The 13,776-nt window shown below is 55.9% G+C and overlaps 1 protein-coding gene across 1 annotated transcript in view; it reads right to left on the bottom strand.

Annotated features, from left to right (window-relative positions):
* LOC119715319 (myosin-7) overlaps positions 1–13,776 on the bottom strand; it is a 57,305-nt gene that overhangs the window by 25,517 nt on the left and 18,012 nt on the right. The window contains 7 exon segments of the mRNA XM_072029740.1: positions 1,913–2,222; positions 5,197–5,367; positions 10,235–10,503; positions 10,592–10,730; positions 11,401–11,504; positions 11,608–11,706; positions 12,087–12,150. Of these exon segments, the coding sequence (XP_071885841.1) occupies positions 1,913–2,222; positions 5,197–5,367; positions 10,235–10,503; positions 10,592–10,730; positions 11,401–11,504; positions 11,608–11,706; positions 12,087–12,150 (1,156 nt within the window).

Below are 13,776 nucleotides of genomic sequence, written 5' to 3' on the forward strand. Positions count from 1 at the left end.
CTCCAAACATCTCCACCCATCCATCCATCCATCCCCAAAAGTCCCAAAACATCTCCAAACATCTCCACCCATCCATCCATCCATCCATCCATCCATCCATCCATCCATCCATCCATCCATCCATCCATCTCCAGAAGTCCTAAAACATCTCCAAACATCTCCACCCATCCATCCACCAACTTCTAGAGGACCTAAAACATCTCCAAACATCTCCACCCATCCATCCATCCACTTCTAGAGGTCCTAAAACATCTCCAAACATCTCCACCCATCCACCCATCCATCCCCAGAGGTCCCAAAACATCTCCAAACATCTCCACCCATCCATCCATCCATCCATCCATCCATCCATCCATCCATCCATCCATCCATCCATCCATCCATCCACCCATCCATCCATCCATCCCCAGAGGTCCTAAAACATCTCCAAACATCTCCATCCATCCATCCATCCATCCACCCACTTCTAGAGGTCCCAAAACATCTCCAAATATCTCCACCCATCCATCCATCCATCCATCCATCCATCCATCCATCCATCCATCCATCCATCCATCCATCCATCCATCCCCAGAGGTCCTAAAACATCTCCAAACATCTCCACCCATCCATCCATCCATCCCCAGAGGTCCTAAAACATCTCCAAACATCTCCACCCATCCATCCATCCATCCCCAGAGGTCCTAAAACATCTCCAAACATCTCCATCCATCCATCCATCCATCCATCCATCCATCCATCCATCCATCCATCCACTTCTAGAGGTCCTAAAACATCTCCAAAATCTCCACCCATCCATCCATCCATCCACCCATCCATCCATCCATCCATCCATCCATCCATCCATCCATCCATCCATCCATTCCCAGAGGTCCCAAAACATCTCCAAACCTCTCCATCCACCCATCCATCCATCTCTAGAAGTCCTAAAACATCTCCAAACATCTCCACCCATCCATCCATCCACTTCTAGAGGTCCTAAAACATCTCCAAAATCTCCACCCATCCATCCACCCACTTCTAGAGGTCCTAAAACATCTCCAAACATCTCCATCCATCCATCCAACCATCCCCAGAGGTCCCAAAACATCTCCAAACATCTCCACCCATCCATCCATCCATCCCCAGAGGTCCTAAAACATCTCCAAACATCTCCACCCATCCATCCACCCACTTCTAGAGGTCCTAAAACATCTCCAAACATCTCCATCCATCCATCCATCCATCCATCCATCCATCCATCCATCCATCCATCCATCCATCCATCCATCCATCTCGAGAAGTCCTAAAACATCTCCAAACCTCTCCACCCATCCATCCATCCATCCATCCATCCATCCATCCATCCATCCATCCATCCATCCATCCATCCCCAGAGGTCCTAAAACATCTCCAAAATCTCCACCCATCCATCCACCCACTTCTAGAGGTCCTAAAACATCTCCAAACATCTCCATCCATCCATCCATCCATCCATCCATCCATCCATCCATCCATCCATCCATCCATCCATCCATCCTCAGAGGTCCTAAAACATCTCCAAACTTCTCCACCCACAAATCCATCCATTCCCTGAGGTCCTAAAACATCTCCAAACATCTCCATCCATCCATCCAACCATCCCCAGAGGTCCCAAAACATCTCCAAACATCTCCACCCACCCACCCATCCATCCATCCATCCATCCATCCATCCATCCATCCATCCATCCATCCATACCCAAAAGTCCTAAAACATCTCCAAAATCTCCACCCATCCATCCACCCACTTCTAGAGGACCTAAAACATCTCCAAACATCTCCACCCATCCATCCATCCACTTCTAGATGTCCTAAAACATCTCCAAACATCTCCACCCATCCATCCATCCATCCCCAGAGGTCCCAAAACATCTCCAAACATCCCCGCCCACCCGAATCCGCCCCGGCGTAGCTGGAGAAGAGGCTGGCCAGCAGCTTGAGGGCCGACTTCTGGTAGAGCCCCACCACCGTCTCGTTCAGGGGGTCCTTGTTCTTCTCCAGCCAGCCGAGGATGTTGTAGTCCACCGTCCCCGCGTAGTGGACCAAGGAGAAGTGGGCCTCGGCCTTGCCCTTGACGTTGCGGGGTTTCCCGAAGTTCCCCGACTTCCCCAGGTGGTTGTCGTAGAGCTTGGCCTTGAAGGTCATGTCCGAGGCCTTGGGGAACATGCACTCCTCCTCCAGGATGGACATGATCCCCATGGGCTGGTGAGGAGAAGACCTCGTCGGTCGTGGGGGCGCCCAGCAGCCCCCAGCCCACCTCCTGCGGGGGCTCTGGAGAACCCCAAAGGAGGAGGAAGCTTCTCCAGAAGATCTCCAAGAACTTCAGGAGGCCCCGGGGGGCGGGGGGTTGACCATTGGGTCAACTGGAGAGCCAATGGGGTCAACTGGGTCAACTGGAGACCTAATGGGGTCAACTGGATCAACTAAAGACCTAATGGGGTCAACTGGAGACCCAACGGGGTCAACTGGAGACCCAATGGGGTCAACTGGAGACCCAACGGGGTCAACTGGAGACCCAACAGGGTCAACTGGGTCAACTGGTCACCTAATGGGGTCAACTGGAGACCCAACGGGGTCAACTGGAGACCCAATGGGGTCAACTGGAGACCCAACGGGGTCAACTGGAGACCCAAGAGGGTCAACTAGGTCAACTGGTCACCTAATGGGGTCAACTGGAGACCCAACAGGGTCAACTGGAGACCCAATGGGGTCAACTGGGTCAACTGGAGACCCAACGGGGTCAACTGGAGACCCAACGGGGTCAACTGGGTCAACTGGAGACCTTATGGGGTCAACTGGAGACTCAATGGGGTCAACTGGAGACCCAACAGGGTCTACTGGAGACCCAACAAGGTCAACTGGGTCAACTGGAGACCCAACGGGGTCAACTGGAGACCCAATGGGGTCAACTGGATCAACTGGGTACCTAATGGGGTCAACTGGAGACCCAACGGGGTCAACTGGAGACCCAATGGGGTCAACTGGAGACCCAACGGGGTCAACTGGGTCAACTGGGACCAGAAGACCTCCAAGGCCTTCAGGAGGCCCCCGAGGAGTGTTGACCATTGGGTCAACTGGAGACCCAATGGGGTCAACTGGAGACCCAACAGGGTCAACTGGGTCAACTGGAGACCCAATGTGGTCAACTGGGTCAACTGGAGACCCAATGGGGTCAACTGGAGACCCAATGGGGTCAACTGGGTCAACTGGAGACCTTATGGGGTCAACTGGAGACCCAATGGGGTCAACTGGAGACCCAATGGGGTCAACTGGAGACCCAACGGGGTCAACTGGGTCAACTAGAGACCCAACGGGGTCAACTGGAGACCCAACGGGGTCAACTGGGTCAACTGGAGACCCAATGGGGTCAACTGGAGACCTTATGGGGTCAACTGGAGACCCAATGGGGTCAACTGGAGACCCAACAGGGTCAACTGGGTCAACTGGAGACCCAATGGGATCAACTGGAGAACCAAAGGGGTCAACTGGAGACCCAACAGGGTCAACTGGGTCAACTGGAGACCTTATGGGGTCAACTGGAGACCCAATGTGGTCAACTGGGTCAACTGGAACCAGAAGACCTCCAATGCCTTCAGGAGGCCCCGGGGGATGTTGACCATTGGGTCAACTGGAGACCCAATGGGGTCAACTGGAGACCTAATGAGGTCAACTGGAGACCCAAGGTGGTCAACTGGGTCAACTGGAGACCCAACGGGGTCAACTGGAGACCCAATGGGGTCAACTGGGTCAAGTGGAACCAGAAGACCTCCAAGGCCTTCAGGAGGCCCCAGGGAGTGTTGACCATTGGGTCAACTGGAGACCCAATGGGGTCAACTGGAGACCCAACGGGGTTAACTGGGTCAACTGGAACCAGAAGACCTCCAAGGCCTTCAGGAGGCCCCCGGGGAGTGTTGACCGTTGGGTCAACTGGAGACCCAACAAGGTCAACTGGAGACCCAACGGGGTCAACTGGAGACCCAATGGGTCAACTGGATCAACTGGACACCTAATGGGGTCAACTGGAGACCCAATGGGGTCAACTGGGTCAACTGGAGACCTAATGGGGTCAACTGGTGACCCAATGGGGTCAACTGGGTCAACTGGAACCAGAAGACCTCCAAGGCCTTCAGGAGGCCCCGGGGGGTGTTGACCATTGGGTCAAGTGGAGACCCAATGGGGTCAACTGGAGACCCAATGGGGTCAACTGGAGACCCAATGGGGTCAACTGGAGACCTAATGAGGTCAACTGGAGACCCAAAGGGGTCAACTGGAGACCCAACGGGGTCAACTGGGTCAACTGGAGACCTTATGGGGTCAACTGGAGACCCAACGAGGTCAACTGGAGACCTAATGGGGTCAACTGGAGACCCAATGGGGTCAACTGGGTCAACTGGAGACCTTATGGGGTCAACTGGAGACCCAACGGGGTCAACTGGAGACCCAACGGGGTCAACTGGGTCAACTGGAGACCTTATGGGGTCAACTGGAGACCCAATGAGGTCAACTGGAGACCTAATGGGGTCAACTGGAGACCCAATGGGGTCAACTGGGTCAACTGGAGACCTTATGGGGTCAACTGGAGACCCAATGGGGTCAACTGGAGACCCAACGGGGTCAACTGGAGACCCAATGGGGTCAACTGGAGACCCAACGGGGTCAACTGGGTCAACTGGGACCAGAAGACCTCCAAGGCCTTCAGGAGGCCCCCGGGGAGTGTTGACCATTGGGTCAACTGGAGACCCAATGGGGTCAACTGGAGACCCAATGGGGTCAACTGGGTCAACTGGAGACCCAACGGGGTCAACTGGAGACCCAACAAGGTCAACTGGGTCAACTGGAGACCTAATGAGGTCAACTGGAGACCTAATGAGGTCAACTGGAGAGCCAATGGGGTCAACTGGAGACCCAAGAGGGTCAACAGGGTCAACTGGAGACCCAATGGGGTCAACTGGAGACCCAACAAGGTCAACTGGAGACCCAATGTGGTCAACTGGGTCAACTGGAGACCCAACGGGGTCAACTGGGTCAACTGGAGACCCAACAGGGTCAACTGAAGACCTAATGAGGTCAACTGGAGACCCAACGGGGTCAACTGGAGACCCAACGGGGTCAACTGGGTCAACTGGGACCAGAAGACCTCCGAGGCCTCCAGGAGGCCCCCGGGGGGGGGCGTCACCTTCTCGATGAGGTCGATGCAGGCCTGGAGGTCCATGCCGAAGTCGATGAACTCCCACTCGATGCCCTCCTTCTTGTACTCCTCCTGCTCCAGCACGAACATGTGGTGGTTGAAGAACTGCTGGAGCTTCTCGTTGGTGAAGTTGATGCAGAGCTGCTCGAAGCTGTTGAACTGGGGTGGGGTGGGGGAGAAGAAATGGACAATGAGGGTCAACTGGGTCTGCTGGAGAGCCAGTGGGGTCAACTGGAGACCTAATGGGGTCAATGGGGTCAACTGGAGGCCCAATGGGGTCAACTGGAGACCTAAGAAGGTCAATGGGGTCAACTGGAGGCCCAATGGGGTCAACCTGAGACCCAACGGGGTCACCTGGAGACCCAATGGGGTCAACTGGAGACCTAATGGGGTCAACAGGAGACCCAACAAGGTCAATGGGGTCAACTGGAGACCTAATGGGGTCAACCTAATGTGGTGGTTGAAGAACTGCTGGAGCTTCTCGTTGGTGAAGTTGATGCAGAGCTGCTCGAAGCTGTTGAACTGGGGTGGGGTGGGGAGAAGAAATGGACAATGAGGGTCAATTGGGTCTACTGGAGAGCCAGTGGGGTCAACTGGAGACCTAATGGGGTCAATGGGGTCAACTGGAGACCCAATGGGGTCAACTGGAGGCCTAATGTGGTCAACTGGAGGCCTAATGGGGTCAACTGGAGACCTAAAGGGGTCAACTGGAGACCCAAAGGGGTCAACTGGAGACCTAAGAGGGTCAACTGGGTCAACTGGAGACCTAATGAGGTCAACTGGAGACCCAATGGGGTCAACTGGGTCAACTGGAGACCTAATGGGGTCAACTGGGTCAACTGGAGACCTAATGGGGTCAATGGGGTCAACTGGAGACCCAATGAGGTCAACTGGAGACCCAACGGGGTCAACTGGGTCAACTGGAGACCCAATGGGGTCAACTGGAGACCTAATGAGGTCAACTGGAGACCCAACGGGGTCAACTGGGTCAACTGGAGACCCAATGGGGTCAACTGGAGGCCTAATGTGGTCAACTGGAGGCCTAATGGGGTCAACTGGAGACCTAATGGGGTCAACTGGAGGTCTAAGAGGGTCAATGGGGTCAACTGGAGACCTAATGGGGTCAACTGGAGACCTAATGGGGTCAACCTAATGTGGTGGTTGAAGAACTGCTGGAGCTTCTCGTTGGTGAAGTTGATGCAGAGCTGCTCGAAGCTGTTGAACTGGGGTGGGGTGGGGAGAAGAAATGGACAATGAGGGTCAACTGGGTCTACTGGAGAGCCAGTGGGGTCAACTGGAGACCTAATGGGGTCAATGGGGTCAACTGGAGACCCAATGAGGTCAACTGGAGACCTAAAAGTGTCAATGGGGTCAACTGGAGACCCAATGGGGTCAACTGAAGACCTAAGAGGGTCAACTGGAGACCTAATGGGGTCAATGGGGTCAACTGGAGGCCCAATGGGGTCAACTGGAGACCTAATGGGGTCAACTGGAGGTCTAAGAGGGTCAATGGGGTCAACTGGAGACCTAATGGGGTCAACTGGAGACCCAATGAGGTCAACTGGAGACCTAATGGGGTCAATGGGGTCAACTGGAGGCCCAATGGGGTCAACTGGAGACCTAATGGGGTCAACTGGAGGTCTAAGAGGGTCAATGGGGTCAACTGGAGACCTAATGGGGTCAACTGAAGACCCAATGGGGTCAACCTAATGTGGTGGTTGAAGAACTGCTGGAGCTTCTCGTTGGTGAAGTTGATGCAGAGCTGCTCGAAGCTGTTGAACTGGGGTGGGGTGGGGGAGAAGAAACGGACAATGAGGGTCAACTGGGTCTACAGGAGAGCCAGTGGGGTCAACTGGAGACCTAATGGGGTCAATGGGGTTAACTGGAGACCTAAGAAGGTCAATGGGGTCAACTGGAGTCCCAATGGGGTCAACCTGAGACCCAACGGGGTCACCTGGAGACCCAATGGGGTCAACTGGAGACCTAATGGGGTCAACAGGAGACCCAACAAGGTCAAAGGGGTCAACTGGAGGCCCAATGGGGTCAACTGGAGACCTAATGGGGTCAACCTAATGTGGTGGTTGAAGAACTGCTGGAGCTTCTCGTTGGTGAAGTTGATGCAGAGCTGCTCGAAGCTGTTGAACTGGGGTGGGGTGGGGAGAAGAAATGGACAATGAGGGTCAACTGGGTCTACTGGAGAGCCAGTGGGGTCAACTGGAGACCTAATGGGGTCAATGGGGTCAACTGGAGTCCCAATGGGGTCAACCTGAGACCCAACGGGGTCACCTGGAGAGCCAATGGGGTCAACTGGAGACCCAATGGGGTCAACTGGAGACCCAATGTGGTCAACTGGAGACCTAATGGGGTCAACTGGAGACCCAACAAGGTCAATGGGGTCAACTGGAGGCCCAATGGGGTCAACTGGAGACCTAATGGGGTCAACTGGAGGTCTAAGAGGGTCAATGGGGTCAACTGGAGACCCAATGGGGTCAACTGGAGACCCAATGGGGTCAACTGGAGGCCCAATGGGGTCACCTGGAGGCCCAATGGGGTCAAAAAGGTCTACTGGAGACCCAAAGGGGTCAACTGGAGACCTAATGTGGTCAACTGGAGACCTAAGAGGGTCAATGGGGTCAACTGGAGACCCAATGGGGTCAACTGGAGGTCTAAGAGGGTCAATGGGGTCAACTGGAGACCCAATGGGGTCAACTGGAGACCCAACGGGGTCAACTGGAGACCTAAGAGGGTCAATGGGGTCAACCTGAGACCCAACTGGGTCAACTGGAGACCTAAGAGGGTCAATGGGGTCAACTGGAGACCCAATGGGGTCAACTGGAGACCCAACGGGGTCAACTGGAGACCTAATGGGGTCAACTGGAGACCCAACGAGGTCAATGGGGTCAACTGGAGACCCAATGGGGTCAACTGGAGACCTAATGGGGTCAACTGGAGACCTAAGAAGGTCAATGGGGTCACCTGGAGGCCCAGTGGGGTCAACTGGAGGCCCAATGGGGTCACCTGGAGACCTAATGGGGTCAACTGGAGACCTAAGAAGGTCAATGGGGTCAACTGGAGACCCAATGGGGTCAACTGGAGACCTAATGGGGTCAACTGGAGATGCAATGGGGTCACCTGGAGGCCCAATGGGGTCAAAAAGGTCTACTGGAGACCCAAAGGGGTCAACTGGAGACCTAATGTGGTCAACTGGAGACCTAAGAGGGTCAATGGGGTCAACTGGAGACCCAATGGGGTCAACTGGAACCAGAAGACCTCCAAGGCCTTCAGGAGGCCCCCGTTGAGTTTTGACCATTGGGTCAACTGGAGACCCAATGGGGTCAACTGGAGACCCAACAGGGTCAACTGGAGACCCAACGGGGTCAACTGGGTCAACTGGAGACCCAATGGGGTCAACTGGAGACCCAACGAGGTCAACTGGAGACCTAAGAAGGTCAATGGGGTCACCTGGAGGCCCAGTGGGGTCAACTGGAGGCCCAATGGGGTCAATGGGGTCAACTGGAGACCCAATGGGGTCAACTGGAGGCCTAATGGGGTCAATGGGGTCAACTGGAGACCCAATGAGGTCAACTGGAGACCCAACGGGGTCAACTGGAGGCCCAATGGGGTCAATGGGGTCAACTGGAGACCCAATGGGGTCAATGGGGTCAACTGGAGACCTAATGGGGTCAACTGGAGGCCCAGTGGGGTCAACTGGAGACCCAATGAGGTCAACTGGAGACCCAACGGGGTCAACTGGAGACCCAACAAGGTCAACTGGAGACCTTATGGGGTCAACTGGAGACCCAATGTGGTCAACTGGGTCAACTGGAGACTCAATGGGGTCAACTGGAGACCCAACGGGGTCAATGGGGTCATCTGGAGACCCAATGGGGTCAACTGGAGACCTAAAGGGGTCAACTGGAGACCCAACGGGGTCAACTGGGTCAACTGGAGACCCAACAGGGTCAACTGGAGACCCAACGGGGTCAACTGGGTCAACTGGAGACCCAATGGGGTCAACTGGAGACCCAACGAGGTCAACTGGAGACCTAAGAAGGTCAATGGGGTCACCTGGAGGCCCAGTGGGGTCAACTGGAGGCCCAATGGGGTCAATGGGGTCAACTGGAGGCCCAGTGGGGTCAACTGGAGACCCAATGAGGTCAACTGGAGACCCAACGGGGTCAACTGGAGACCCAACAAGGTCAACTGGAGACCTTATGGGGTCAACTGGAGACCCAATGTGGTCAACTGGGTCAACTGGAGACTCAATGGGGTCAACTGGAGACCCAACGGCGTCAATGGGGTCATCTGGAGACCCAATGGGGTCAACTGGAGACCTAAAGGGGTCAACTGGAGACCCAACGAGGTCAATGGGGTCAACTGGAGACCCAATGGGGTCAACTGGAGACCCAACAGGGTCAACTGGGTCTACTGGAGACCCAATGGGGTCAACTGGAGACTTAATGGGGTCAACTGGAGACCTAAGAGGGTCAATGGGGTCAACTGGAGACCCAACGGGGTCAACTGGAGGCCCAACGGGGTCAACAGGGTCAAATGGAGACCTAATGAGGTCAACTGGAGACCCAACGGGGTCAACTGGAGGCCTAAGAGGGTCAATGGGGTCAACTGGAGACCCAATGGGGTCAACTGGAGACCCAACAGGGTCAACAGGGTCTACTGGAGACCCAATGAGGTCAACTGGAGACCCAACGAGGTCAACTGGAGACCTAAGAGGGTCAATGGGGTCAACTGGAGACCTAATGGGGTCAACTGGAGACCTAATGGGGTCAACTGGGTCAACTGGAGGCCCAATGGGGTCAACCTGAGACCCAATGGGGTCAACTGGAGACCTAATGGGGTCAACTGGAGGCCCAATGGGGTCAACTGGAGACCTAAAAAGGTCAATGGGGTCAACTGGAGGCCTAATGGGGTCAACTGGAGACCCAACGAGGTCAACTGGGTCAACTGGAGACCCAACGGGGTCAAAACGTCCAACCACCTCCACCCGCCCAACCCCTCAGCCCCTCACATCGAAGATCTCGAAGCCGGCGATGTCCAGGACGCCGATGAAGTACTGGCGGGGCTGCTTGGTCTCCAAGGAGTTGTTGATCCTGGTGACCATCCAGTTGAACATCTTCTCGTAGACCGCCTTGGCCAAGGCCCCGATGGAGTAGACCACCTGCTGGACGTTCTGGCCCTTGGTCACGTACTCGTTGCCCACCTTCACCCGCGGGTGGCACAGGCCCTTCAGGAGGTCGGCCGAGTTGAGGCCCAGCAGGTAGGCCGACTTGTCGGCGTCTTGGAGGCCAGAAGAAGGAGGACACGGGGTCAGGACACACTTATGGAGGTCCAGACCCCACCCCACGTCCCACCTCCCAGGTCCCACCTTCGGTGCCGTCGGGCTCGGCCTGCTCCTCGCGCTGCTTCTGCTTGAACTTCATGTTGCCCAGGTGCATGATGGCGCCCGTCAGCTTGTAGACCCCGGCCTTCTCCTCCGCCGTGAAGCCCAGCACGTCGAAGGCGCTCTGCGGGGTGGGGGGGGGTTGGAGAAGACCCCGGAGTCCACCCCACCACCTGGGGACCTGTCTCCAGGCCCATCGGGCCACCCATGGACTCATCCATCCGTGCTTTCATGGGTTGAAGGACCCAAGAACCATCTAAGGACCCATCTCTGGACTTCTCCATCCATGGTTTCATGGGTTGAAGGACCCAACCAACCATCTAAGGACCCATCTGACCACCCAAGGACTCATCCATTCATGGTCTCATGGGTTGAAGGACCCAAGAACCACCTAAGAACCCAACCAACCATCTAAGGACCCATCTCTGGTCTCATCCATCCATGGTTTCATGGGTTGAAGGACCCAACCAACCATCTAAGGACCCAACCGACCATCTAAGGATCCATCTCTGGACTCATCCATCCATGGTCTTGGTGGTTGAAGGACCCAACCAACCATCTAAGGACCCAACCAACCATCTAAGGACCCATCTGACCACCCATGGACTCATCCATCCATGGTCTCATGGGTTGAAGGACCCAGGAACCATCTAAGGACCCATCTCTGGACTTCTCCATCCATGGTTTCAAGGGTTGAAGGACCCAAGAACCATCTAAGGACCCCACCACCCACCCGAGGTCCTCACCACCCACCCGAGGACCTCTCCGGCCACCCCCCCACCACCACCGCTTACGTCGGTGGCCAGCAGCTCCTCGGCGTCATCGATGGAGGCCACGGTCACCTCCCCTTGGGACACGTAGCTGTAGTCGTAGGGGTTGGTGGTGATGAGGAGCATCTCTGAAGACCAAAAATGGCCCAAATTGTCCTCATTCTCCTCGGGGAGGACCAAAGACGGAGAAGGGCGGGGTGGGAGGAGAAGACCCGAGGCCACCAGGCTCACCCAGAAGCTCGGGCTTCTTGTTGGAGAGGATCTGGTAGAAGATGTGGTAGTTCCTCTCGGCCTTCAGCTGGAAGATGACCCGGGACTTCTCCAGGAGGTCTGGAAGGGGACGGGGGAGAAGGTTTTGGGGCCAGTCGGGGGGATTTTGGGGACGGCGGTTGGATGAGGAGATGGTTGGGTGGATGAAGGTCATGGAAGCCACCTGAGATGCGGTGGAGGAGGTGAGGAGGAGGAGGAGGAGGTGGTGGATGGAGGGATGAAGGTCACGGAAGCCACCAGAGATGCGGTGGAGGAGGAGGTGGTGAGGAAGAGGAGGTGGTGAGGAGGAGGAGGAGGTGGTGGATGAAGGGATGAAGGTCACGGAACCCACCAGAGATGTGGAGGAGGAGGTTGGAGGAGGAGGAGGAGGTGGTGGATGGAGGGATGAAGGCCACGGAAGCCACCTGAGATGCCACCACCCCCCCCCAGGCCCCACTCACAGGTCTCGATGTCGGCCGACGCCAACTTCCCGGTGGCCCCGAAGTGGATCCGGATGAACTTCCCCTAGGAGAGCACCCCCTGCCCCATAGATCCTGCCCCATAGATCCTGCCCCATAGATCCTGCCCCATAGATCCCGCCCCATAGATCCCGCCCCATAGATCCTGCCCCATAGATCCTGCCCCATAGATCCCGCCCCATAGATCCCGCCCCATAGATCCTGCCCCATAGATCCTGACCCATAGATCCCAGACCCATAGATCCTGCCCCATAGATCCTGACCCATAGATCCCAGCCCCATAGATCCTGACCCAGAGATCCCAGCCCCATAGATCCTGACCCATAGATCCTGACCCATAGATCCTGCCCCATAGATCCCGCCCCATAGATCCTGACCCATAGATCCCGCCCCATAGATCCTGACCCATAGATCCCGACCCATAGATCCCGCCCCATAGATCCTGCCCCATAGATCCTGCCCCATAGATCCCGCCCCATAGATCCTGACCCATAGATCCCCAAAGTTCCCAGACCCATAGATCCTGACCCATAGATCCTGCCCCATAGATCCTGACCCATAGATCCTGACCCATAGATCCCGCCCCATAGATCCTGCCCCAGAGATCCTGACCCATAGATCCTGACCCATAGATCCTGCCCCATAGATCCCAGCCCCATAGATCCTGACCCATAGATCCTGACCCATAGATTCTGACCCATAAATCCCGCCCCATAGATGCCAGACCCATAGATCCCGCCCCATAGATCCTGCCCCATAGATCCTGCCCCATAGATCCCGCCCCATAGATCCCACCCCATAGATCCTGACCCATAGATCCTGACCCATAGATCCCCAAAGATCCCAGCCTCAAAGATCCTGACCCATAGATCCCAGCCCCACAGATCCCTGCCCCATAGATCCTGCCCCAGAGATCCCGCCCCATAGATCCTGACCCATAGATCCTGACCCATAGATCCCGCCCCATAGATCCCGCCCCATAGATCCTGACCCATAGATCCCAGCCCCATAGATCCCGCCCCATAGATCCTGCCCCATAGATCCCGCCCCATAGATCCCCAAAGATCCCAGCCTCAAAGATCCCAGCCCCATAGATCCTGACCCATAGATCCCGCCCCATAGATCCTGCCCCATAGATCCTGCCCCATAGATCCTTCCCCATAGATCTCCAAAGTTCCCAGCCCCATAGATCCTGACCCATAGATCCCAGCCCCATAGATCCCGCCCCATAGATCCCGCCCCATAGATCCTGCCCCATAGATCCCCAAAGATCCCAGCCTCAAAGATCCCAGCCCCATAGATCCCAGCCCCATAGATCCCAGCCCCATAGATCCTGACCCATAGATCCCCAGAGATCCAGCCCCATAGATCCCAGACCCATAGATCCCACCCCATAGATGCCAGAGATCCCAGCCCCATAGATCCTGACCCATAGATCCTGACCCATTGATCCCCAAAGATCCCAGCCCCATAGATCCCAGCCCCATAGATGCTGACCCATAGATCCCGCCCCACAGATCCCGCCCCATAGATCCCGCCCCATAGATCCTGCCCCATAGATCCCCAAAGATCCCAGCCTCAAAGATCCCAGCCCCATAGATCCCAGCCCCATAGATCCCAGCCCCATAGATCCTGACCCATAGATCCCCAGAGATCCAGCCCCATAGATCCC

The sequence above is a fragment of the Anas platyrhynchos genome, chromosome 31 (assembly GCF_047663525.1).
Source record: "Anas platyrhynchos isolate ZD024472 breed Pekin duck chromosome 31, IASCAAS_PekinDuck_T2T, whole genome shotgun sequence".
In the NCBI taxonomy this organism is placed as follows: domain Eukaryota; kingdom Metazoa; phylum Chordata; class Aves; order Anseriformes; family Anatidae; genus Anas; species Anas platyrhynchos.